The following is a 25,653-nucleotide window of genomic DNA, read 5'->3' as shown; positions in this document are numbered from 1 at the left end:
GTGATAGTCTTTCTGGCTTATTTTAATCACCACAGTGACCTTCAGCTCCTTCCATTTTCCTGAAAATGATGGAATTTCATCCATCAGATTTCCTTAGCTCTTCATCTATGGGTGGATATCAAGGCTGGCTCCATGCCTCGGCTGTTGGGAACTGTGCAGCAATAAACATGCATGTGCAGCTATCTCTAGGCGTGTTGACTCAGATTCCTCCTTAACTAGATCAAATGAAATGGAAACCAAAGTCAGCATGTGGACTGTAATCAGTCACAGTGTAGGTTGAGCTGTGCTAAGAACCAAGCACAAGTCTTTCACGCTAAAACAAATGCAGGGTTATTTCTCAGTTGTATGCATATCTCTGGGTCTGTATTTTCCTTGAGGAACTCCATTCCTTTCTTCCACAGTTGCTCAGCATGACAGTATCTCCCCAAGCTTCTTCCTTCTTTCTGCTCAGATTGTGTTTCAGTAGCTGGAACATTCCACAGCCACACGTTCTGGAAGGAATGCAGAAATCTCATTCCCATGTGCCCATGAGGCTGGGCAGTTTGTTTGTTGTTTGTTTGTTTGGTGTGGGGCCGTGGATATCGGCTTTGATACATTTTGCTGACTTCCCTGGAACCTATTTTTGCTTATTTCTTTATTTCAAAAAATTTCCTTTCAGATAAACAAATCCTCAAATTCCTTCTAGTAATTATTTTTAAAATGTCCAAAAAAAAAAAAAAAACTACACTTGAGGCAATTCAGAGATAGTTTGTACATATTCTGAGCAGTTGAGGAAGTTAAACTTCAGTGAACTTGGTGGGCTGAGTTTGAAGAAAGGACACATATACATTTTTTCAGGGACAACAGTTTAATAGGAAAAGAAGCAGTCAGGGTCTGAGCCAAAATTTAGATCCAAGTAATTATTGCTGGCCACCACATGTCAGGCAGAGAGCCAGGTATCTTTAGCATGTGTTAGCTAATTCAATTTACTCCTTTACAAAAAGAATTTCAGATAATTCTTATTACCCTTTATTTAACTATATAGAAACTATGAAAAAATGATCTGCTTGAAAGCCCTTAGCTAGTAACTGACAGGAGTGTCTTGACTCTGCCATTTGAAGGTGCAGAAGCAGAACACAGTAACCTCATGTGTCCTGAGATCACATCTGTCTGGCAGGGCTGTGGGATGCATGAAGGGTGGGGCTTCCAACAGAAGGAGGTCGAGGTTTATTAGGAAGGGAAAGATCCAGAAAGGGCATTAGCAGAAGCAAGAAGCATTCCTCAGAAGCATTGATCCACTTGCTTTTGCTGCCTAGGATGAATAGAAATGAGGTGTTTGGAGGCCTGGAGATGTGTTGGGAGAAAACTGTGAAAACTCAGATAGGCCTGAGTGAGCACGGGTGTTAGCAGTGGAAACAGAAAACAATATTACTTCTCGTCTCCAGACCCAGTGGGCATTGCAGCTTGGAGTGGGCGTTCTCTCTACATAGAGAGCATCTCTTTATTGTAAGTTTCTTGAGGATGTGTTCTCAGGAAACTCTTTCATGTATAGTAGAGAGAAGCATACAACAACCTCCATATGGAATGCTCAGAGCTTCTAAGAAACAGAACAAAACCCCCAAACACACACACACACACACACACACACACACACACACACACACACACACACACGGGCAAGGAGAGTGCATGCCTCTTCCTTATCACTTCTTGGGCACAGCTTTTCACCAATGAGATGCCATGCTTTTGAGTGTGGCTATTTGTGCATCAGAAAGAGAAGGGATTCTGAGAAATCTTACTAACAATATCCAGATAAGTATTGTGAATGTTCAGGGACAACCCAGACAGACACGTGAAAAATGGAACCTGCAGGCTCCTCTGGAGGGGCAGCAGCTCCTTGGGTCTCACTGAAGGCCTGAGTTCTAGATCTGAGTCGTCAGCATTAGCTGTGTGTTCGAACTTTCAGGGAGTGCACTGATTCTTTAGGCAAGGTCTGCAGTTTTCAACTGTTGGAGTTGATGTAAATGTTTCGCATCTTTCTGCTGCTGCATGCCAGATATCTGCTATCAGCTTGCCTTTTCTGGGCTACATTTTAACACCATCTAACAAAAAAAAATTTCCAAGTCTGAGAACAACACATCTTTAGTTAAAAACTGCCCACAGGTCTGATCTGTTTTGACTGCTGAGAGCCTGGATGGAGAGCCTGAGAGCTGATGGTCAGCAGCAGGAAGTCACTGGCTACAGCATTCTAGTGCCCTAGCTAGGAAAATGAGACCGACCCAAGGCAAACAACATTGCGGGACACCCGGACTTCCTGGCTGACAATCTCAAAGCTGGGCTTGGAGTTGAAGGAGGGCTGGAGAAGCTGGTGTTTCTGGCAGCTTCAGTTGGAGCTTCCCATTAACATCACAGTAATGTAGTTGTGTGGTGGTTGAAAAAGCATCCCTAGTTACAGGGAGTGATTTACAGGACACCAGACTCCACATTTCAGAGTCTCCTGTGTACCATAAAAAATATATTATAAAGGAATAATCTTTATCTGAACTAAAGCTGCGGTGTAGAAAACTCATGTCCAGCTGGGAGCAGCAGTGAGCTTTTGTTCACCCAGGGAAAAGTCCCCGTTCTTCATCATATTTGATTAACATTTTTCCTCTCTTTGGCACTAGGTATCTTGTTAATATTTAGACATTATATACATTTTCTTTCAACTATTGTTCCCATTATGAGCTCAAATAGAACAGGAGAAGGCAGCCTCACCAGCAGGAGAGGAGGAAGCTGACAGTCTGGGAACCTAGCGAGCTGTGCCTAGCAGCCAGCCCGTGTTCTCAGGAAGAAGGGTTCCCCAGAGTGCCTCCCTAGATGGGCTCCCTCCGAATTCTACCTTCCACCCCCCTCTTTCCTGAGCTAAAGGCAACAGCAAACAGTCCACTTTAGAGTCTCCCAAAGCGGTTCTGATACCACCCTGTGAGGGCAGGGGTGGGTATCTCTCTGTAGAGCCCAGACACCTAAAAATAACCAGAGAAGTGACACGCAGACATCCCTCTGCTTATTCACTGTTTGGAGGGATGGGGTTCCCAGTCTGTATCAGCTCAGGGAACCCCAAGCTCTCCTAGGCCGCAGTGCCTCCCACAGGGCACAGGTGGGTGCACCTGTGGTTAAGGTGACCAGGTAGGGGACAGCGCCACCTCCCACTAGGTGATGGGGCAGAAGCAAAAGTCTGGGAAACCTTGGGGGTCTGTGACAAAGCTCCACCCATTGGGAGCTTCAAGACAAGGCTGGAGAGGTGGAAGTTGGGGTGGGGAAGGAACTGCTCCAGAAAGCGAGGCAGGACAGGGGCGAAGGAAGAGAGGGTCAGGAATGGTCTGAGTTTGATCAGAGTCCCACCAGAGCAGACTAGGGGCGAACTAGCCACTGCCAGGCTTGCAGCTCCCCAGTGAACGACTGCCCGGGCAGGCGCTGGGCTCCAATTCCCTCCAAGAGTCTGGCGAGCGCGGGCGAACGCTGGCGAGCGCGCGGGCACCTCGGACTCCCGTGGGAGCGCAGCGCCAGGGCGGGGCGGGGTCCTCCGCGCGCTCTTGGCGGCGGCTGGCAGGGGCCAGGATCTCAGCTCTCCTGGGCGCCCCAGCCTTGGCGCACGTCTCCGCTCCCGCGCACCCCCTCTGCAGGCACGCGCGAGGCGCACCCCTCCTTCCCCGGGCGGCGGCGGGCACGCGCCCGGCCCCCACGCCTCCGCCCCTCGGCGCCCGTCCTCTCTCCGGCAGAAAGTTAGCAGCGGGGAAGGAACTCGGGGCTGCCGGAGCGGCAGCGGCGGCGGCGCGGGGAGAACCGGACGCTGCGCACGGAGCAGGTGCCGCTGCGGCTCGGCGCCCCCCTCGGGCTCCTGGCCTGAGGTTGAGGGGGGCGGCGGGGGCCCGCGCGGGGAGGGGGCCATGCGGCCGGGCTTGTCCCCGGCGCAGCGGGACGGCAGCCAGGGCCGGGGGCGCAGCGGCGTCGCTCCATGCAGCCGGGGCGGCTGGGCGGCGGCGGCGGCGGCGGCGGGGGCGGCGGCTGAAACCATGTCCGGGCAGCGCCGGGGGCCGCCGCCGCCGCGAGCCGGGAGCCGTGATGGCCCGGTGGCCCGCACCGCCTCCGCCTCCGCCGCCGCCGCCGCCGCTCGCCGCGCCGCCGCCGCTGCCCGGCGCCTCCGCTAAGGGGCCGCCGGCGCGCAAGCTGCTCTTCATGTGCACCCTGTCCCTGTCCGTCACCTACCTGTGCTACAGCCTGCTGGGCGGCTCGGGATCGCTGCAGTTCCCGCTGGCGCTGCAGGAGCCCCCGGGAGCCGCCGCGGAGCCCCCGCCGAGCCCGCCGCCTTCTTCGCCGTCGCCGCCACCCCGCGTGCGCCCCGGCGCCTCCTTGCCACCACTGGACAACGCGAGCCACGAGCCGCCGCCCGAGCCCCCAGAGCGCTTCACGGCACCCGCGGCCGACGGCTGGGGACTGGCGAGCGGCGGCGGCGCCCGGGACGCATGGTCCCGGAGTCCACCGGCCCCAGGAGACGTGGTCACAGCGCAGGGCGCGCTACTGGGGCTCGGGGCGCAGGAGCCGGGCACCACTGAGGAGCTGGCAGGCCCGAGGGCGACCAATGCGAGCGCGGAGCGGGGCCCCTCCAGCACCCCTGATTACGGGGAGAAGAAGCTGCCCCAGGCGTTGATCATCGGGGTCAAGAAAGGAGGGACGCGCGCGCTGCTCGAGGCTATCCGCGTCCACCCGGACGTGCGGGCGGTGGGTGTAGAGCCGCACTTCTTCGACAGGAACTACGAGAAGGGGCTGGAATGGTACAGGTAGGAGGCTGCGGGGCGCGGGACGCTTGAGGGGGTCCCGAGAGCCCATAGCCTGGGCAGTCTGGGGAGGTCGGTGGGAACCGTGGCCGGGTTGCGCAGGTTCCAGGTGCAGAGGAGAGGGCAGGAGTAGAGCTAAAAGATCACTTTATTTCGGGGCGAGAGGAGGAGCAGGTGCCTAGGGATCTACCAGGATCCAAAACCTGGGAATCCCCAGCCCTCACGCCTGCTGCCTGCGGGGTGTTTCCCAGGCCAGGTTGCTACAGGGCTCTGAGCTTCTAGGTTGGGTACATGCCGAGGAATGAGACAGAAGAGCTGAATTGACGACGGGGCTTTGAGATCCCCAGGAATCAATCAAAAGCGCCCTCAAAAGCATTTGCGTGGCTGGAATCCAACTTCAGTGTTTTAAGGTCAGAGAAAAAGGAACAGTTTAAAAACCAGACGGTGTAGGCGCTTTGGCTTTCTAGAAAAGGCGGGGTATTTCCTACCTCTGTGACTTTCTGTCCCTCTTGGCTGAATGAACACTGGGCTGATTTAGCACCAGGAGCCTAGGTTTCTAGATGCCAGTTGGTGCTCTAAGAGTGTCTGTGCCCTGAGCAGAGCCCTTTCTAGTCTGAGCATCCTTGGAGCCAGATTGGCGTTACTTCTGCTAGGAGTTATACACCTCTTTCTCATCACCAGATGTTGGAAGGAGGAAGGGAGCAGGAGAAAGTTAAGTGCAGGTCAGGTAGCTCATAATCTACCCTTCTTGCCAGCTGTGACCATCGGTGCACATGCCAAACACGCAGGCCTCCTCTCTCTCTTGTCCACTCTCCCTCTCCCCTCCCTCTACATATCTTTCTGGAAAACAGATCTGGATGGGTGGCCCCATCTCGATCACATTTCAATAATTAATTGCAGCTGTCAAACAGAAACACAGCCTTTGTCAGCTGAAGCGATGCTATCAGTTCCACAGAGCCAGTGGGTACAATTGGCCTGTGACAGAGTTGCCTTCCTGTCAGAGAGACGTGCTTCCTGGGTTTAAGTTACAGCCTGGGAAAAGTTTTGCCTCTAACTTTGGGAGTATGTAATAAGCATGTGTGTTGTGATTGATTTCTCCCACTTTTTTTTTTTTTAATTTGCCTTGTGCTTTAAAAGCTGGGTAGAAGTACACCCAGGCATAAACATTCCAGCACATCACACTGAGATGGGGAATGTGTCTGTTAATGTCTTATCTGTTTCAACAGCAAGAACTAATTGGGATATTTTAGGAGGCTTCAAACAGTCCCTTCCTATCAAAACATAAAACAGCAAGTGCCTAATTTAACTGGAAAAATCCGTATTTATAACATCACAAGCCATGGCTTCCAGTTTGTGATTATAATTAAAAAGGTGTTAGAATGATTAATGCAACAACAGGAAAATAAAGACAGGGGAAGATGTCTGGGAAGGGTTCAGGCGTTACTGGCTAGCTGCAGGCACGTCCTGATTTCTTCTGTGGGGTGGCTTTAGGCATAGAGGGGAACTGTGGGCTCCCCCCTAGTTCTAATTTTAAAGCTGTGCCTCTTGTGGGAGGTGTCACATGCCCTTTAAGAGAGGCATAAAGATCAAATCTTGCAGCGTGTGTTTGGGGTGGCTTTGCTGCAAGTAGAGCTACAGAAAGGAGTTCCTTATTTGGACGATGAATAAAGTTGATGGGGAGTGCTTGAGCTAGGAAATCCCATCCTGGGATCTGGAGAGTTTTCTATATGAACGGGAAGAGGACAAGACAGATTTCTTAGGTTCTTTTATAGTGAAACTGGGAGGGGAGGATACATAAGCTACCTCACTATCACAACATGGCTACTGAAGGTATGTGGTGTGGTGATACTCCCAGCCTCCTGATCCCAGCCAATACTTGTGGCATGGGTGGCATGGTGCTAGTATTTGGTAGCCCTTAGTAGAACCACTAAACACAAATGGGCGATCTAGAACAAGGTCCACTTGATCCCAGATAAGAGAACCATTTGGTATCTCCTGTTCCTCAATCCCTGGCCCTTAACCTCTTGCCATATGGATCTGCACAAGGCCGAAGGGTGCTGATTGCAAGTGAGGAGGGGACTCCCTCTCAAGAGCAAGCTTCATGGAAGTATGTGGCTGTCTCACAAGGAGGGATTTATTAGCCACTGAAATGTGGCTGATGGAAAGACTCCGGGAAGCTCCTGAGGCTCACAGGAGCCCGGTGTGCTTCCCAGCCTCATTGGAGACAGCCATGCTTTGAGGACATTTGTGAGACTTCATTAGTCTTGTCTTTCCATGCTTGCCCTAAGCCTCTCTCCTACCTAGGAAGAAGGGATGACAGCCACATCCTAATGTAGAAACGTAAATAGTGGCTTCAGTTCAAACCAGTGGCAGAAACCTTTCCTCTTGGTTCCCTGAGCAACTCTGGACTCCTTAAATGGCGGAACCTGAACTTCCCTGCGCCATGTCTGCCGTCTGTAATCTGGTGGCTTCATTGAAGAAGCACAGGTTAATTAAAAACTTCAACATTTCATTATTTATTTATCTAACCATTTATCCCTTTACTTATTTATTGTCTTAAATGTGCTCCCAGTTGCCCACAGTTTCTGCAAGTGGCCCTGGATTTTGTGCTTTGAGCAGGAAGAGCTGAGTCGAAACAGGCTGCTGTCAATGCAGCTGGTCTGGGCTTCCCTCCTACCTAACAAATCAGCCTTAGCAGGTTCACTCCTGTGGTGTCACTCCAGTTGTCCCTAAATCCGGGTTTTGCTTTGCACCTATGCTGTTGATCGAATGGGATGTGAAAACACATCGGAGATTAGACTATGTACATTCAATTTTCAGGGCAGCACTGGACTAGTGGATGAGGGTGTGTATATTCAGGCTGCGGAGATGCTTAGCCTCTGTGGTGGATTGACCCAGTCAATGGTTAATAAGCTTGGTGGATCAAGCCCTCCTCCTCTGCCTTTCTGTACCTCTCTCCAAAAGGGCAAAGCCATGTGCAAATTCTACAGGAGCTGATACAGTGGTCCTGGCAGAGACCTTGAACCCTTCTAAGGGATGGGACCTCAGGGCAGACCCCTGGCTGCCACTGCAGAACTCATCACAATGACAGAGGGATAGGAGTACTTGCCTCTCCTGTGACTCACATGTATAGTGACCCTGGCCTTTCGCTTCAGAAGCCACTTAGCTCCAAGGTGACGTTCCTTGGTCTTATGTCCTATTGGGAGAGTGGAGTAACCCCAAGAACCCGCTGCACCCTGAGGGGTGCCCAGCTCTTGCTCCCTTGTGGAGAGGGGCCAGTGGTTGGCAGCAGCAATCTCCGTTGGTGTCTGGAGAGAATATTGAGGACAGGACATGCTGGTATTTATGGAATGCCAGCCATCGTATCGGCTGGCACTCTATAGAAGTGTTAGTCATGGCAGCGTTGAGATTATGCTGTGAGCTAAACAGCAGCAATTTTGTTTTGTGACCACATTTCCTTTTTTCGTGGAGGTGAGTGACTGGCTCAAGGTCCTAGGTCTGGTGCCTGCCCTAGCTGAGATTGAAGCTGCATCTGTCCAGGGGCAGGTGGCTCTGTTTCTTTGCCTACACCACATTGCCACTCATTAATACTAAAAGAGAAGCTCCCCTTTCAATTCTTTCCTTCAAAAAACAAAAACAAACAAACAAACAAAAAATGCTTAATACCTGCTAACTGTACACTTAGTACTAAGTACTATTTTAGGAATGGAGGGTAAAGTGAAACGTGAAATGGATGGAGGGTCCATTCTCCCGAAACGATCAGTTTAATAAGAAGGTGTGTGTGTGTGTGGGGGGGGGGAGGCAGCAAACAAGCAAACCAAACAGTGTGTAGTGAATGTTTGGCTTTGGTGAGCGATGTAAGGAAAACTCAGCTAACTAAAGGCCTAGAGCTCCTCTGCCCGGTGTGACTGGTACAGCTGAAGTGGCCAAATTGGAGTATGCCAGAAGCAGGAAATAGACAGAATGAAAAGTTGCTCAATAGTAACTTTCTATTCATGGCATATAGAAATCCTAGCATTCATGTTGAGCTAAATAATGTACATTATTAAATTAATTCTGTGCTTTTTGTTGTTGTTGTTGTTGTTGGCACTTCTAGGAGACTGAAGCCATGGTCTTCTATGTGCGTTCTACCACCGAGCTACAGCCTCAACCCTCAATATCACTTATTTTTACCTTTTAAAAGTGGCTCTTGGAAAATTGGGTGGCCCTTGTGCAGTTTCCAGCTTTTGAATGTGGAGCATGCTCAGACATCTTGGTCCACCTGGGTTCTGATGCTGCAGGTCTGGGGGAGTGGGTGGCACTCTGGGCTTCTGTGTTTCTAAGATGCCCTAGGTGCCATTGTCGATACTGAGCTGCTTAGAGCTTCCTTTAAGCTGAAGCTCATGATGTGTGAATGTGTTAGTGTACGTGCATGTGCCAGTACATGTGTGTGTGTGTGTGCATGTGCTCACATATATGTATGTGTGCATTTAAGGGCGTTATTTTGATATGATCACGTGATGGAAATTACATAAATACAGTGAAAGGGTAAGATCCACCCCCCCCCCCACACACACATATAAAGATCCAGTTGGAGAGGTTCCCAGCAGCAGGAAGAGTGAATGCAAGGGTCCTGAGGTGGAATTGGTGGTGTGGCATTCATTCATCACTCTGGATGCAATTGAGTTCACACCAGACATCACAGTGTACCAGCTGAATGATCCTCCAGTGCATAGCTTATATAACATCACTCAGGTTCAGTTTGGCTGACAGTAATTTCTTCCTGATAGGCTTGTTGGGGGGATAAATGAGATAATAAAAGTGGACACGTTTATCAGCAAAGTGAGTGTCCGAGGCAGAAGTCTAAATGAGGCTGAGGCGTGTTCGTCCTCCTTTCTGAAACATTCTCCATTTGCTTTCTTGTCCTTTGCCTTTATCAAGTATGTGATGACGTTGTCTCATTTGGATCGGTTTAGGAAGAGCCCGATAAGGAGGCCTTTGCGGCCTGCATCTCTTTCTCATTGTAAACAAACTCAGGTGACATCGGGCCCCTGTGGGTCAGAAAAATGAAAGCAGCACACTGCTAGGAGGGGCTGGTCTCCAGCGAGCTCACTTCCCTGGAGCTGGGGGCAGCTGCAGCCCTGTCTGGCTACACACGACCCTGGGATCATCAGAGCTTTACTCTGTAAGAGAAACTGGGAAACCAGGTTTTGATGCAAAATCTTCTGAGTTTTAGTACTGGTCACGGATTTTGGTTCCTTAAAAAACACTGTGTAGGCCAATACCGCAGAGCAAATGAAACCCATCTGTGGGCTGGATGCAGCCAACTTGCTACCAGTTTGTGACCTCTAGGCTAAACTCATCTCGGAAAAGAACTGGTGTGCAGTGGCCAGAATTGTGCTGTTTGGGTTATTGTTTCTCCCTTTTCTAGCTTTTTGCAGCAGCGTGAGGGAAATACTTCCCAGGTTCATGGCAGCAAGCACCAACAGAGCCTGATACAAACATTGAGGCAGAAAAATAAACTTCACAGATAAAATACCCCTTTCTTCCCAATTAACATTCCCTGCAGGTAGGCCCAACTCCCCCTGCCTCAGCCTCCAGAGTGCAGGGATCACAGATGTGCCCTGCCAGGCCAGCTGTTTGTTTTTTTTTTTTTTTTCTTTTGTTTTTCAAAGCTAGGGATGGAATTCAGGACCTTATGCATGGTAGCTAAGTGCTCAACCACTGAGCTATATTCCCAGCAGGAAAATTCTTAACTTATTGATCTGAATTCCCCCAATTGATCTGTATATAGATGACTTGGATTTATAAGATATATTCCTGTAAGAGAGGACGGAGATCTAAGAGGTAGGTCAAATGGGTTCTCTGTTTTACTTTGTTATGCCTGGTACCAGCTTGCTTATATTAATAAAGCCCATTCTTTGTCCGAAATACTCCGGTCCTCAAATGCATTTCTGTAGCAGGCTCTTCACAGAGATGGAGACTGTAGGAGGCTGAAGTGATGCGGTGTGGGGCAGGCCCTTCATCTCTGGGCCAGGAGCCACAGCATGCTCAATGGGTGATCTTGGATACGTTGATGTCAGGAAACCTCAGTTTCTCCATCTGCAGAATGGGCTCAGTATTCCTTCCTTCCAAAACACTGTATGATGGTGAACTACAGTGCCGTTTCAAATGCTTTGTGTAGAGTTGGTAACACAAGGTACCTTGCTGGGCTTATTCATTTTCTTTCAGTGCCTCACTTTTATTCTGCCCGTCAGCATGGAGGATCCTAAGGAGAAAGCCATTACTCAGTTGTCATTCATTTGAATATGGTCCTTTATTTCAAGATCATGTCTGAAAGAGGGATTGCAAGTCCTCAGCAGCTCTAACGTAGTTCTCCAGGGAACAAGCAGAGGGTTCTAGAAGTCGGCCTGTTGGCACCGAGTGGGAGATGAGTCTGGTTTCCTGAGGTCACCCTGGTTATGCTCTCCACCCAGAAGACCTGGAGGCAAAAAAAAAAAAAATGATTCAGTTCTCTGAGTTGCCACACTCTTGAGCCTCTGGTGGAAACACATCTTGTCTTCATCTTCCTGACAGAACCCAGGACACCCTGCCACATTCCTGCCTGAGCTCTGGCGAAGTCACTCGGGGGCTCCAGCCATCTGAACACGATTTATTTTTACCTTTTGTAAGCTGTACCAGGGCCATTTTACTTTTAAATTGAGTCAGTGTGGAAGCCTCGGGACTCCAGGTGAATGGAAGGAAGACTGCTAGGGTTGTATGCTCGGAAGCTTGAAAGCTCTGGGTTTTTCATAGTGGGTGATGTCTCTGGAAGGTATTGAACCACAACCCTGGTGAGGGCAGCTCTGGAGACCATTGGTTTCTGTGGTTTAACAAGCGACTCTTCACCTGACTTGGGGTTTTAAGTCTGAAATTATCATTCACCACAGAGACTTTATGCTCATCTTGCCATTAATTAAAAGCAGAAGGTTGATTTTTTTCCCACAAAGCACTCACTAGTTAGGATTGCCTGCCTTAAATGATTTTCAACCTTTAAGAGTCTACTGCGCAGGTGTCATGGTACACACCTTTAATCCCAGCATTCAGGAGGCAGAGGTGGGCAGATTTCTGTGACTGGGAAGCCAGCCTGGTCTTCATAGTGAATGTGAGGCTAACCTGGTCTATGTGGTGAGACACTTTTGAAGAAGGAAAAAGGAAGAGTAAACAAGGAATATTTACAGGGGAATGAAGTAACATGCATATTAATTCATGTACATGTGCATGTATATATAGTATACATTTCACATATGTGGGGGTTTCAAGTGAGAAAAGTTGAACTTAATTTTAAACCAAAGGATGATTTGTTGGCATATGTTGCAAGCAAGTTTGTTGGGTCATGGGCTTCAGGGAAAGCCATGTCAGGCTCAAAGGAGGAAAGGGGAGAGGGGAGAGGGGAGAGGGGAGAGGGGAGAGGGGAGAGGGGAGAGGGGAGAGGCTTCTGCATTCTTCCCTCTGTCATGCTTGTCTCGGCTTGCTTTCTTCTCAGGTGTGTCTCATCAGATTTTATTTCAGGTGGTAAATAACAGCCCCCCCATGTTTTGGGGATGCCTTTTAAGAGTGTCTGTGGAGTGTGCCTGGAGACACCCTTGTTCAAAGCTGTGACACATGCCCCCTCCTAAAGCAGGGATTGGGTGAGCTCTTGCTAGGCCATGGTGATCATATGTAGACACTTCTCTGACTTGAAATGGTGGTGGGAGTGGGGAAGCAGAGCTAGTCCCACCAAAGTCACAGGAAATACTTTGTTGAAAGAGGAAGAGGGTTTTACGGGGTCGACTGCTAGAAAAATGAGAGTCAGTTATACCAGATGCCCATGAAACATAAAAGCCCTCTCTGGGGTGGTCCATGATCTCTCATCCAGCATTTTAACTGGCAAGAGGCTTAAAGGATTAGTTTGAGGTCAGGCTGAGTTGCCCTTCTCATTCGTTCATTCACTCATTCATTTATTCATTAAACATGTAATACCAACTGTGTGCCATTTGCTGGGTTTAAACATGGCCATCAAGTAGAGAAATGAATATATAAAGTATTATATGATAAAGGAACATAGGCCTTGACTGAATAGGATTCACTCTAAGAATGGAAAGGTGGTTCAGTTTTTGACAATGTGATATATTTTTAATTTTAACAAATGTGCAAATTTATGTGGTATATGTTACGGATACTGGAGGCATAGTTTCTGTTCTGGGACCAGGCCACACTATCGCCCTCTGCAGGACCTTTTCAGTCATACTCCTTCTTCCCGGGATACTTTGTCTCCAATCTCTAGGTTGCTGGTGTCTCCTTATCAAGTCTTCAGGTGTTGGCTGGAGTTAGACCCTTCCAATAGACCATCCCCATCTATATAAAGATCTTCCAGTTCTGCCCTGCTCAGCTGCATTATTCTCATCACAGTACATATTACTCTTCGAGGTTACCCTGGTCACTCACTCCCTCATTGGATGGTAAGCAACCAAGAAACAAGGACCTTGTCTATCTCCTTCCTTACCAGCGCTCTGGCATATGACAGACACTCAAAAGGCGATGGTCTCTTAGCTGCCAATAAAGACTCAAGAGACTAATGAGGCAAAGGGGGGCCTTCTGTGTGTTAAGACTCCTGACTTCTGAGAACAAAGAACGTTCCTGTCTCTTGGGAACTTGGGTTATAAATGGTTGTAAGTGCTTTCACATGCTGATTCCACAGGACCACGTTGGGTGCAAGGAGACAGGCTCCCACTCACCTAGCCTCTCAGGTGGATCTTCCCACTCCTCTTTTACGGGTAGATGAGGATGAGACTGGGAGAGCAAGCGGCGTTTCCAAGGACATACAGCGGGCTGTCAGGAGCCAGGTGAATTACCGCTGAGACAAATGACTTGTTTCCTGGCCTCTGTGGCTATGGTGATGTTCTAGGAGAACAGTGCTGGTTCTTTCTCATGGACCGTTTTGCTTCAAGAGTCATTGGGCTTAAATGCATCATCAATGTCATTGCCACTGGGTGTGCTGGAACACACTCATAATCCTAGAACCCAAGCCGAGGCTGGAGGGCCCTGAGTTCAGGGCTAGCCGAAACTAGATAGCAAGCTCTTGTCTCCAAACTATTTCTGCATAATTGCCATTTAATAATCAGCTGCAAAAGGGTCCCGTGCTTGCTTTGGTTTGCTCACTCTACAGCTGGGTGCCTTCCTTCCTTGTGCTAACCCATGAAAGCCTCTGCTGGAGGTGAGAATCTCGAGAGTTGCTGGAGCTGAGGAAATATTTGAGTTAAATCATGGCTCCACCCTACCCCAGGGTACTTTGAATTTTACAGTCACCTGGCATTTTGATAAAGAACGTGAACCTGGGGCTGAGGAGATGTCTTGGTGCGTAAAAGAGCTTGCTGTGCAAATGTGGAAAGCTTGAGTTTGAACCTCCAGAAACCGTGGGAAAGGCAGACATGGAGTGCGACTGTCTGTAATCCCTGTGCTCCCTTGAAGAGATGGAGGTAGAGGCAGGTGAGTTCCTGGGAGCTCGCAGGCCAGCTCCTCTGGCATCCACAGAGACAGAACAGCAAAGAAACACTCTTTCAGACAAGGTGGAAGCCTAGGACCAAACACCTTAGGATTCTCTTAACTGCTACCACATGTACACTGACACATACATGCACACTCTTACACATGTGGCTCTGCAAACTCACATACACACATTGTGTATAAACACACACATAAATTAAAAAGGGAAATAAATAAAAAAAGAAAAATAAGTAGTTTTTTTTTTTTTAAAAAAAGGTGGACTTGAAATCAGAGGTTACAGTTTTGAGTCAGAGTTCCTCATATGCTTCCCTTATACGCAGATTGGAACTTAACCCTTGATCCTTGTATTTTACATCTTTAAAATGGGTCTAACAGCCTCCTCTCAACCCACAGTGATTTTGCAGAAGTAGGGCAAGGGTTCTAAGCAGGGAGCTACCTTGCCTACACCTGTTAGTTGTTGTTAGTCCGTGCACGTTTTCTGAATTCCTCCAGGTAATTGGTTTTCTGGGATGTTGCGCTCCAGGGAATGCCTGAAGTACAGGACAAGCCCTCTTATCATAAAGTTAGATTAAGAAGTTTAATTTACAGAAACTATTATCCAGCATGGATATCAAATGTTCTGAGTGCAGACTGCAGAGAGTGCCAGAGAACTCTTGGATAGCCTTACTCTGCATAACTCTCTCCCACTGTCTTATGACCACTGGTGTCTTATACTGAAACAACATAAAGAGTAATGGGGCATGCTTGCTTTGTCAGACTACCCTGCCGTTAATCAACTCCAGAAGTGACCAGAAGATTCTCTTATTTTGTTCTCAGTTGGCCTATCGTCTTTTCCACTCTCTGCACACCTCGGCTGTGTTTCCCAGGCTGGTATATCCATAGATCACCTTCTGGTTGCCGCTCCATCCTGCTTTCTAAGCGGTAGGCAGAGCAATAGTCCCTTGAAATATCTTTATCCCAATTCACAGGATACATTAGATTTCGTGGCAAAGGACAATTGCATTTCAGACGGAATTAAGATTAAGTGCTAACTAGCTAACTGAGTGACAGATTGTCTGGTATTTTTTTGTATGAACCCAATTAATTACAAGAAACCTTACAAATGGAAGGGGAGGCGGTGAGAGAACCAGAGGCAGAGAAGCATGGGAGCGATCCAGTCAGCTCTATCTGAAGGCTTTGAAGACAGAGGGAAGGGCCACGAGCCAAGGAGTCTATGCAGCTTCTTGAGTCAGAGAAAAAGCAAGGTGGCCGAGGCTTAGCATCTTCAGGAGAAAGGCAGCACAGTGACACTGCCACTGAGATCTGTCTCAGACTTTGGTCATGCGAACTGCAGATAATATATTTATATTGTGTTCAGCCTCCAACTCACGGTGACTTATTACAGTAGCTGCAGGAAATGAATATGCTTTCGTCAGGTGTGCCTAGCAGTTGCCAAAACACTTTGATTCTTTCTTTCTCTCTCTATTTTTTTTTCTTCTTTTCTGGAAAAATATCATCTTCAGGGCCCTCTGGTTCCCTTCCCAAACAGATGGAGTGGAGCGGTGTATAAACAGTATTTCCAGAATGTAAAAATACTAGTGGCTGATATAAGCTGGAGGGTTCGCTCTCCTGTAGGCAGGGAACGCTGATCCTCGGAGTGTGTCGTTGCACAGGCACCAGCCACTCAGAAACCTGAGTTTGAAATGAAGCTCAAGGGGACGTGTGTGTATGTGTGTGTGTATGTGTGTGTGTGTGTGACACAGAACCAGTGGAAATCACAAGATATTTTAGAGAACACATAACATTTATTTAATCTATATGTATGTTTTTACATCAAGGATCCTAAGTCTTCTGAACATGAGGCATCAGCATTGATCTTGCAGGGATGTTGTCTTAGAGGTGTATCTACCCACCCAGTGCGCATGGGCTTTCCCTTTTAGATTTGTGCCTTCTCTGTGCCAACAAGGGTTTGAAAACTCAGTACTTGTGTAAATCTTCACACAATGATTTTTTTCACAAGAAGAAATAAGTTTCTTAAGTGTTTGTAAAGACTATTTAATGGAACACCTGTGTTTGATAAGCATATTTATATATGTGTATGTTTAAGTGTACATGTGCAAATATGTTGTGTGTATTTATATACAGACATATATACACACATATTTCTAGATATTCTCATATCTCTGTCAGCCATGTATCTTTGTACCTGTGTGTTCTTACCTACATGTCTATATGTATACATGTATGCATGCGTGCATCTATGTGGACCTTTTGCCGTGGTTCAACCTTTATCCTTTGTCCATTTGCCTAGCTGTCATCTGATTTTCATGAAGTAACCACAGTAAATGACCATTTTAGAGTATGAAGTGTATCATACTTCTTATTTCCTGTTAATTTCCAAATGAGTCCATGTAGAAGAAATTCCAAGCCTGACTGGGACCTGTAAGGCCCGACAAGGCTAATTCGTTCTTTCCATTGCAATCACGTCCATTTACCTCTTCTCTCTGTTCCTGTTTGTACTGCACTAGCTTCCTGCTTTCCCCGAGAATCTAAACATGACCTGGCTGCGGGGCCTTTACACTAGCTGCTCTCTGCCTGGAATTCTTTCCACCAGTCAACTGTGCGTCTGACATCTTTCCTTCACTCATGTCTTCACTAAACTGTTTTATCCTCACTCTGGCCTGTTGTGTAGCACGTGGCTTACCTGACATTGCTGATGCTAGGGGCTTCACTCATTGGGAGATGCCACGTGGCTGCTAATTGACTCTACTGTACTCCACAGTTAATCCCTTCATCCTCCAAGTTTTTGTTGTGTTGATTTTCCCTATTTTAATTCCATTGTCCTGGGAATTTGTGGAACCACAAGATGACCTTATCATTGCTGGGGGAAAGTTAAAAGCCATTTATGTCCCTCTGAAGCGATCCCTGCTAGTTAAATCCACTGCCACCGGGCGGTGGTTGTATGATGTACTGCACTCACTGTCCCCACTGGCTTTACTCCTGCATCTTTTGCTCCTAAGTCATAAATCGAGAGGCATTTTAAAAGGTTCACATTGGGGAAACAATTAACAACTATTGAGACAGATGTGTAGAACCATGTTTAGAACAAACTCACAGTTGGGTGTCCTTCCCCACTCCCTTCCCAGACAGTTTCTTCATTTGTGCTCAGATGAAGAAAGAATACTGGCAGGTAGCTTTTTTTTTTTAAATTTTTTTCCATATTAGCATTCTCATGACTCCCAGTGGACAAACAGTGAACACACTGTGCTAACCTAAATATAAGTTAAGGCGTTTAATATTAGAAAATGTTATAGTACATATACTGGGTGTTGAATGGGCATTATCCACTTAGACTCTCTGAAAAGTACATAGCCATTTCAGCCAGCAAACCCCATGATCTCACCGAAACCACTGAGTTCCTTATTTAGGACAGCAGTGAGCTTGTTCTCTGCAAGCTGGCTGTCATTCATTCCTGGATTGTCCTCGTGGAAGGCTTCTTGCTTCCCTTTGATTGTATTTTCCTCTTCCTCCATATCTCATTCATCAAGGATAGGACATTTCCCTGAGTCACAGCCCATTCGAAAACCGCAAATCACTGTCTGGTCGAATGCCCTTAAAGAAAACCATTTCCAGTGGTTGTGTATTCACGTTTAGACTCAGAATTGGAGTGGCCAGGATTCTTTTGGTTATAGCATACATTAATCCCAGGTAAGATCTGAATTAAGCATGAACCAAAAAGGAATTTAATAAATAACTCAAGTATCTGAGAAGTCCAAGGTAGGGGAATGGAGATCTTTAAACAATCAATATAATATTTTTTATTAATTTTTTGAGAACTTCACATGTGCATGCAATGTATTTTGAGCATATTTACCCTCAACTCTTTCCCCAACTCTTCCCAGGGATCTATAGTTTTCAGGGTCTGGCTTAATCAGGACTGAATAATGCCACCAGATCAACTTTTAGTTTCTGCTGCCGAGGTGGTTAGCCACATTCATAAAACTTTCCGCTTCATGGCTATGAAGTGAGCGTTCACCTGATTCTTTTTCCTAAATTGCAGGCAGTAGAGGCCTCTGTCCCTGTCCCCAAAGTCCCCTGCCTCTGATGAGCAGAGGTGGGGGTCAGTGCTTCTGGAGGTACATGGTAGTGGGATGCAGGGATTTTTCCTAGAGCAAAACCAGGATATGGTTCTCAGAGGGAAAAAAAAATGTGTGTGGATGCCAATATGACAGATGTCTGCTTCTAGACTTCTGTGGAAAGCAGTGTTCCAGTGCAACCCAACCGAGTCAATCAGAGTTCCACTGGCTTGTGTGCAGGCAGAGGCCTGGGTCTGATTCTCTGGTCTCCCCCTCTTCTGTTGCTCTGCCAAGAAGCAAGGCAGGCAGAGGAGAAGAGGGTGGAGAAGCCAGAATGGATAGACTGGTGCAGTCTCTGCATTTAAGGTGTTAAATCCTGGGGGAAGTCGAAAGAACCTGTTTCTAGAAATCACTAATTATTTATTTAGAATATCTTCCATTTCTGTCACTTCCTTAGCAACTCCTAGCATAGCACTGTCTGGGAAAAACTAAAGGGACTGTATATCTTGCGAGAGAATTCTTCAAATAGCAAGTAAATCATTCACCACATTAAATCTTCCTGCCCAGGATCCCTTCCAGTAGAGAGGGAGAAATGACTTGGCGTTTGATCAGCCTTAATATAACAACTAGATAGTCCAGAACTCCAGAACAGCCCTGGTTCTGCTTTTTTATCCTTTTCATGTATGGTAAAGCCTACAGTAAAGAATTAAGTGAAATGTGGCTTTCTATGATTTTTGTGAGACCTTTTCTTTTCTTTTCTTTTTTTTTAAATGAAGTTTAAAACCCCTGTTTTGAGGAAAACAGTCAAGTCTGGTGTCTTGGTGTTTTTGTTGAAACAGACATGTCTTGTGAGTGTGGGACTGCCTTTATTCAGCCACAATGCTTCCTATTTCAACATGTTCATGCAACAGTTTTACAGTATCTCCAGGGATCTTTCTGAAGAGACTCACTAGGACATTTGAAGACCTCGGGTCTTCTAAGACCTAGGTAATTTGTCAGGTACAGTTGGTACAGGCTAATTTCCTGTATGATGCTGAGACAATCTCTTCATTTTCCCTCCCTCCTGCCTGCCTCTTTCCCTCCCTCCCTCCTTCCCTCCCTCTCTTCCTCCCTCTGACTTTCTCTCTCCTTATGTTGTTCCTCTCCTCTTCCTCCTCTTCTCCTTGCTCCTCCATCCTTTTCCCTCTTCTCCCAGTCCTCCCTTCCCTCCTCCTTCTTCCCATCCTCTTCCTGCTTCCCATCCTTCCACCCCTTTCCCCTCTTTCGAGGTATGGAGATTCTTCTTTTTTTTGTTGGGGGGATTTGTTTGAGACAGGATTTCTCTGTGTAGCCCTAACTGTCCCAGAACTTGCTTTGTAGAGCAGGCTAGCCTCACAGAGGTCACAGAACTGGGCTGGCACTGGAGATGGAACCTGTGGTCATGTGTGTGCTAGGTGAGCATTCTTCTGGGAGTCACACTGTAGCCTGTCTTTGGACCCCTTGGCAACTCCAGGATTTGCCCTCCACTTTCCCTCTGCTGTCTGATCCCCCCAACCCCACCTGCAGCAGCTTTCCTCGGGATGGTTCCCACTGCCCTGATGGGGGAACGAAAGAAGAAGCTCTTTCCTCATTCCCTAATTCCTGGAGGAATTAGGAGTAGCAACAAAACTGCTCCATAGCCCTTGTTTTCAGAAAACATTTATCTATTTCTTGTGACTTGTTTTCAGTTTCTGAAGAATTGTTAAAAATTCTCTTATTTCAGAAAGAGGTGAAATTTAAAGACAGATAAGAACTTCACTTGAGTGGTTTGTTTTCTCTTTACAACAACTGTGCTTTGGTACATTCTTAGTAACAACAGCTAGCTTCCATAATTCTTTAGGAGACTGAAACAAAACAAAACAAAACCCTCAGGGGATTGTGTGTGTGTGTGTGTGTGTGTGTGTGTGTGTGTGTGTGTGAGAGAGAGAGAGAGAGAGAGAGAGAGAGAGAGAGAGAGAGAGAGAGAGAGAGAGAGAGAGAGAGAGAGAGCATATATACGTGCACATCTTTGTGATGAGTACATGCCATCATTGGAATGTTAAGGTCGGGGACCACCTCAAGTGTTGGTCATTGCCTTCTGCCTTAAGTCAAGGTTTCTGTGTTAGCTACATGAACCAGGCTAGGCGACCAGAAAGCTTTCAAGGATTCTCTTATTTCCACCTCCCTTCCTCCTGAAGAAGAAGTCCTGGGATTCTGTACATCTGTATGTAAACTACCGTGTCTGGATTTATGTGGGTTCTGGGGATGCTAGCTCAGTTCTTAACGTTTACATGACAAACATGTCATTCACTGTATCCCTTCTTAAACATTGGTTAATCTTCCTAGCAACCTCCGATGATGACAGGTTTTGCATTTTAAGGGGAAAGTGAGGCATAGAGAGAGAAGAATGATTCCCAAATACACCCTGGTTGCTACTGGTGCAGTTTGGTGGCAGTCATAACAAGAGGCTACTTCCTTGGAAGAAATGATGCCAAAGAAATTCTATCCACAGTCTGTTCTTGACAGGTGGGGGCATTTCCTCAGAGTGCCTTTCCACAGCCAAATCCAACATGTCCCCATCTTCATGAATTGATCCGAGTGCCCATGCCTGGCTCCTGGAGAAGTCAGAGCATATATTCTATGCTATGGAAGAATATAGAAGAATGGAGAATGTCTTCCTACTGTGGTTGGTTTAAAGGTCTCAGCATTTGGGAGAACTTTAGAGAGAGGGAGATATTGATTTTTCTGGGACCTGCTGTGTGCTACTGATTTCAGAGACTTGGAGACTCAGCTGCCCCTTCCCTATGTGAGGCAGCTGAGGGATGAAAACTCCCCAGGGCTGTATCTTCTTTAAAGGCATCCCTGTTGCACAAGCTCTTTCAAGGCAGTGCACAGGGTGGAAAACAAGTCTTGGTGTCACCTTGTGTGGGCACGCCTTGACCCTGCTGCCTCTGCAGGCCTCGTGATGGCTCTGAAGGGAGGGCCTGGTGACAACATCATCCAGGAGTTTACTCTTTGATACAATGACATTTGTGTCCTATTCTCACTGCACAGCACTTTTTAGCCTTTGAGACTCCTTTGATAGCTGCCTTTGGAAAGGTGGTGTGTGAGGGTGAGTGTGTGTGTGTGTGTGTGTGTGTGTGTGTGTGTGTGTGTGTGTGTGTATGTACCTTTGAGGGAATGTTATGGAGGCTAGAGGCTGGTGTTGGGTGTCACCTCTGTTCCTCTCTCCCTGAGTTTTTGAGATAGGGTCCCTAAGTGATTGTAGATTTACCATCCTGCCTAGACTGACTGGTCAGTGAACCCTTGGGATTTGCTGCTTGCACCCTGTCATCATTGGGTTTACAGGTGCCATGCCCAGAATTTTACATGAATGCTAGGGGGCTGACATGAGAGTCTCATGCCTGATCATCAGGCCCTTTACCCCCTGAGCTGCCTTCCCTGGGGATGTGTTTACATGAATGGTTCCCCAAGTGGCTGTGGGGGAGCCGGCAGTGAGGCAGCTGAGGTGGTGCTGCTTGTGTGGACCCTCCAGCCTCCTGAAGTGTGCTCACTGTTGGATCCACTTGTCTGAGGCTTGAGATGCTCCTGCTGTCTGACAGGATTCTTTCTTGACTCTTAGCACTATTTTTTTCTTTCCTTTCTTGCTAATCCTCTTTCAGGTTGGCATATTCTTTTCCTGCTCATGTTCATATTTGGAATTAAGCCTCATCTTAGTGTTTGGGTGGGGATCCTTGGACCTAATCCCCTCTTCATAGACTCATAGCAGGCAGCTAGATTAGGACACCTTCACCCCCTTCACTTGCTTTCATTTTAAGTTAGTTGTCTCTTTTAAGACTGTCTCCACATGCAGCCACATTCTGAGGTATGGGGTAGGTTATAGTGTTTGGATTTTAGCAGAAGCTAGATGAGGAGGTGAAGGTCCCAGCCTTGGTTTCCCTGGCGTTTCTGCTATCCCCACTCCTCCTGAGCTGTCAGGACTAGGTGGCACACCCCCTCCAAGCTCATATGGAGCCAGAGTCTTTCTTTAGATATAGATTTATAGTAATATCTAAAATATATAAAGAATTCAAAAGATTACTCCCCACAGAGGACAAATATTCCAATCAACGAATGGACAAGTGAACAGAATGATTTTCAAATGAAGAGTACAGATGGCTGGCCAATAAATACATGGAAAATTGTCAACATCTTTATCCATTAGGGAAATGAAGACAGAAACTGCACTGAGACGTCATATCATCCTAGTCAGAATGGCTATTATCAGGAAACAAAACAACCCATACCATGGACATGAAAAAAAAGCATGCATTGGGCTTGCAGGGAAAGGATCCATCACATTGTTGGTAGGGATAATAATTAATGTAGTCGCTGTAGAAATTGGTATAAAAGTCCTTCCAAAACCCAAAAGTAGAACCATCACATGATCCATTTATACTACTCGTTTGTATGTGTATTTATGTGTGTGTGTGTGCAAATAAAAATCAGTAATAGACAGCTGCACACCCATGTTTACTGCAGCACTATTCACAATATCCAAGTTATAGAATCAGCCTAGCTGTCCATCAACAGATGAATGGATGAAAAATGTGTTATATATAGAGAGTGGAGTATCAGTCGTAAAGAAGAATGATACTGTATCATTTGCAGGGAAATGGATGGAGTAAGAGATCATTATGTGAAATAATATTTGACTTACAAAGACAATTATTGCACATTCTCTCTCAGATGTAAAAAATACAAAAAAAGATATGAAAGTACAAAGGGGATTACTAGCAATGTGGGAAAGCAGGGGTAAGAAAGAGTAGTAGGCAATGAGTATGACCATGGCATGTCACATACATGTATGAAAATGTCATAAGGAAATTCATTACTTCATATAATTAGTGTCATTAACCAATTAACACAACAATAAAGACATCTCCTCTGTGGCTTATGTCCTGCTTCTAGCACTGCCAACTTCATTTCCTAGAAGAGAGAGTCACAGCTTACAGGGACTGTTTCCTTACTTTCGAGTGGTTAATACAGGGCGATGTCAGTGGTAGACTCAGAGAACACAGGTGAGAAGTTATGGATCTTGAACGCTGCTGTTGATGCCGGCAGCTAGCAGATACCTAGGCCATCTCTCTCATCATGTTATTTCCTCATTTTACAGGAACTTGGAAATTGCAGTTTCCCAATGGTTAATGACTTGCCCACAGTTACAGAGATGGGAGATACTTGAGTCAAAGCCATCAGCATCATTGCCTACATGTCTCCTGTTGCTCTGCTTTACTTTTGTTGTTCCTTGACTTTGCTTGCCTACTTTGTGTGTGTGTGCTGTTTCTCTGTCATTGGATGGTGGACTGTTTCTATGGCTCTGCGTGGGAAGATTCACTGTTGGCTAATCACTCTAATCCAAAGGGTTGTGTCATTTGGCCACGCCTTTCTTGACGGGTATCTCTCTGGTCTCCATCTCTTGATGTTTACAAAGAAAGCTGCATGGGTTTCTGTGTCCCCTAGAGCCTTCTTGTCAGTGAGGAAATGGAAAGAGTATGCATTTAGGGTTTTTTTTTTATACATATTAAAAGTTGTCAGGGTACATGCTTACTTCTGAGTTCCTGAGAGAGACCTTCATGTTATAACCAAGAAATGATATAGATTTAGGAAAAATGGGCACCCTTTGTGCCCCAGGCACCTGCTGGCCCTTGATAAAAGCTTTTAATAATAAGGATGCTGACTCCTTGTACGATTACCACGAGATGAAAGGAAATAGGTGGTTTGAGTATGAGTATTGCTCTTAGAAGCTCTTATTTAGAGTTTAGTTTCTATTATCAAAATAACACTCTGTGCTCCTTTCTCTTCTGCATGAAAGGAGGAAAAAGTAAATGCTTCCATTCCACTTTGAACTGCTGCAGAGTCAGTTTTTCTATGAAGTCAAGAATTTGTGGGGAGGCCAAGGATTCCTTTTCTTACCTAACTTCCCCCACGTGTGTTTAAGCGATGAAAACCGGAAGGATTTAGCTCTAGAACAAGATTCGTTTTCTGGGGTGATGGTTAGTGGCAGATAGCAGAGCTCTTGAGCCATGTCCCTGTCTGCTACCTGGAAGGGCTCTGTAGCAGAACATTGCCCTGTGGCTTTCTGAGGAGTTCTCATTTGCACCTTTTAGAGAGCTAATCCCAAGTCAGGCCTCCTGTGTGTGTGTGTGTGTGTGTGTGTGTGTGTGTGTGTGTGTGTGTGTGTACACAGGATAGACCTGTCAAGGCCGCTCTTCTACCATAAAGCCTGAGGACAGGGATGACGTGAATAAGATCAGAGCTGAACAGCATCACAGGAGTGTGTGAAGCTGAGTTCTATAGATGATGATGGCTCATTTGGTACAACGATGATTGTAGCTTTCAAATCCAACAGACTAATTTATCTACCTGGAGGTTCACTAAGATGAGTTACTGTGAGTGGGCTCCATTGCTTGTATATTCTCTTAAGGAGATATTCCTTGACAAGAATGCTTGTTTTCATGGAAGGATTATCCTTTTGTGTCTTGCTGTGATAGAAGCTGCTATTTGTCTTTTCAATGTTGGTTGAGCACATGAGAATATAGAATAACAACAGTATTTCCTAGTCTTCCATCTGCTTGGTGTGGTTAATGAGGTTGAGTTTGGACAAATGGGATTTAACAATAGATTCTGTGTGTAATTTCTTGGCCTTACAAGGATGTGGTTTCCTTTGCTGTTGGTGAAAATGAGAATATGATGGTTAAGCCTTGAAATGTCTTGAGGCATTGTACAGAGAAAGCCACATATTGAAAATTATGGGGCAGCAAGATAGGAAGAGCCCAGTGGGAGCCCTTTGGATAAGATAGGAAGACATTTCTGTTTTCCTTAAGCTGTATTATTTTGGGTTTTCAGTTGTTCTTAGCTAAGTCTAATTGGAGAAGATACATCTGCCTTCTCCGTTCCAACCATTGTGCTGAGGCTTTAGCAGCTCATCCTATGAAGCCCTCTGGAAAACATTTGTTATTATCTACATTTTGTGGATGATGATACAGGTATAGAACAAGAGGACTGTGTCCAGATAGCAAAAATAACAATGGTAGGTTCCTCTAAGGGCCTATGACCTCTTCCCTTCAACCATGGGTTTTTGACCACATTTATAGTACTAGACATGATTTTTTTTTTCCCTGTGGATCTGGCCTAAAATCCAATCATAACTTAGTTGGTTACCCCTCTAACAGGAATGCCACTATGTCACCAGTGGGTACATCTCTCCTGGCAGGTTGGTATTGTAGCGCATACATAGGTTCACAGTTATGTAAGACTTG

At 46.6% G+C, this 25,653-nt stretch overlaps 1 protein-coding gene across 1 annotated transcript in view; it reads left to right on the top strand.

The window, feature by feature from the left end:
• The first annotated feature begins 4,083 nt into the window (after positions 1-4,083).
• The window catches only part of Hs3st4 (heparan sulfate-glucosamine 3-sulfotransferase 4), a 416,897-nt gene continuing 395,327 nt past the window's right edge, over positions 4,084-25,653 (top strand). Inside the window, exon 1 of the mRNA XM_052761081.1 lies at positions 4,084-4,799. Coding sequence (XP_052617041.1) covers positions 4,084-4,799 — 716 coding nt within the window. The remainder of the gene's footprint in view (positions 4,800-25,653) is intronic.

The sequence above is a fragment of the Peromyscus californicus genome, unplaced genomic scaffold, assembly GCF_007827085.1.
Source record: "Peromyscus californicus insignis strain IS unplaced genomic scaffold, ASM782708v3 Scaffold_4__1_contigs__length_199733344, whole genome shotgun sequence".
Taxonomy (NCBI): domain Eukaryota; kingdom Metazoa; phylum Chordata; class Mammalia; order Rodentia; family Cricetidae; genus Peromyscus; species Peromyscus californicus.
This window is presented reverse-complemented; position numbering and strand designations above follow the sequence as displayed.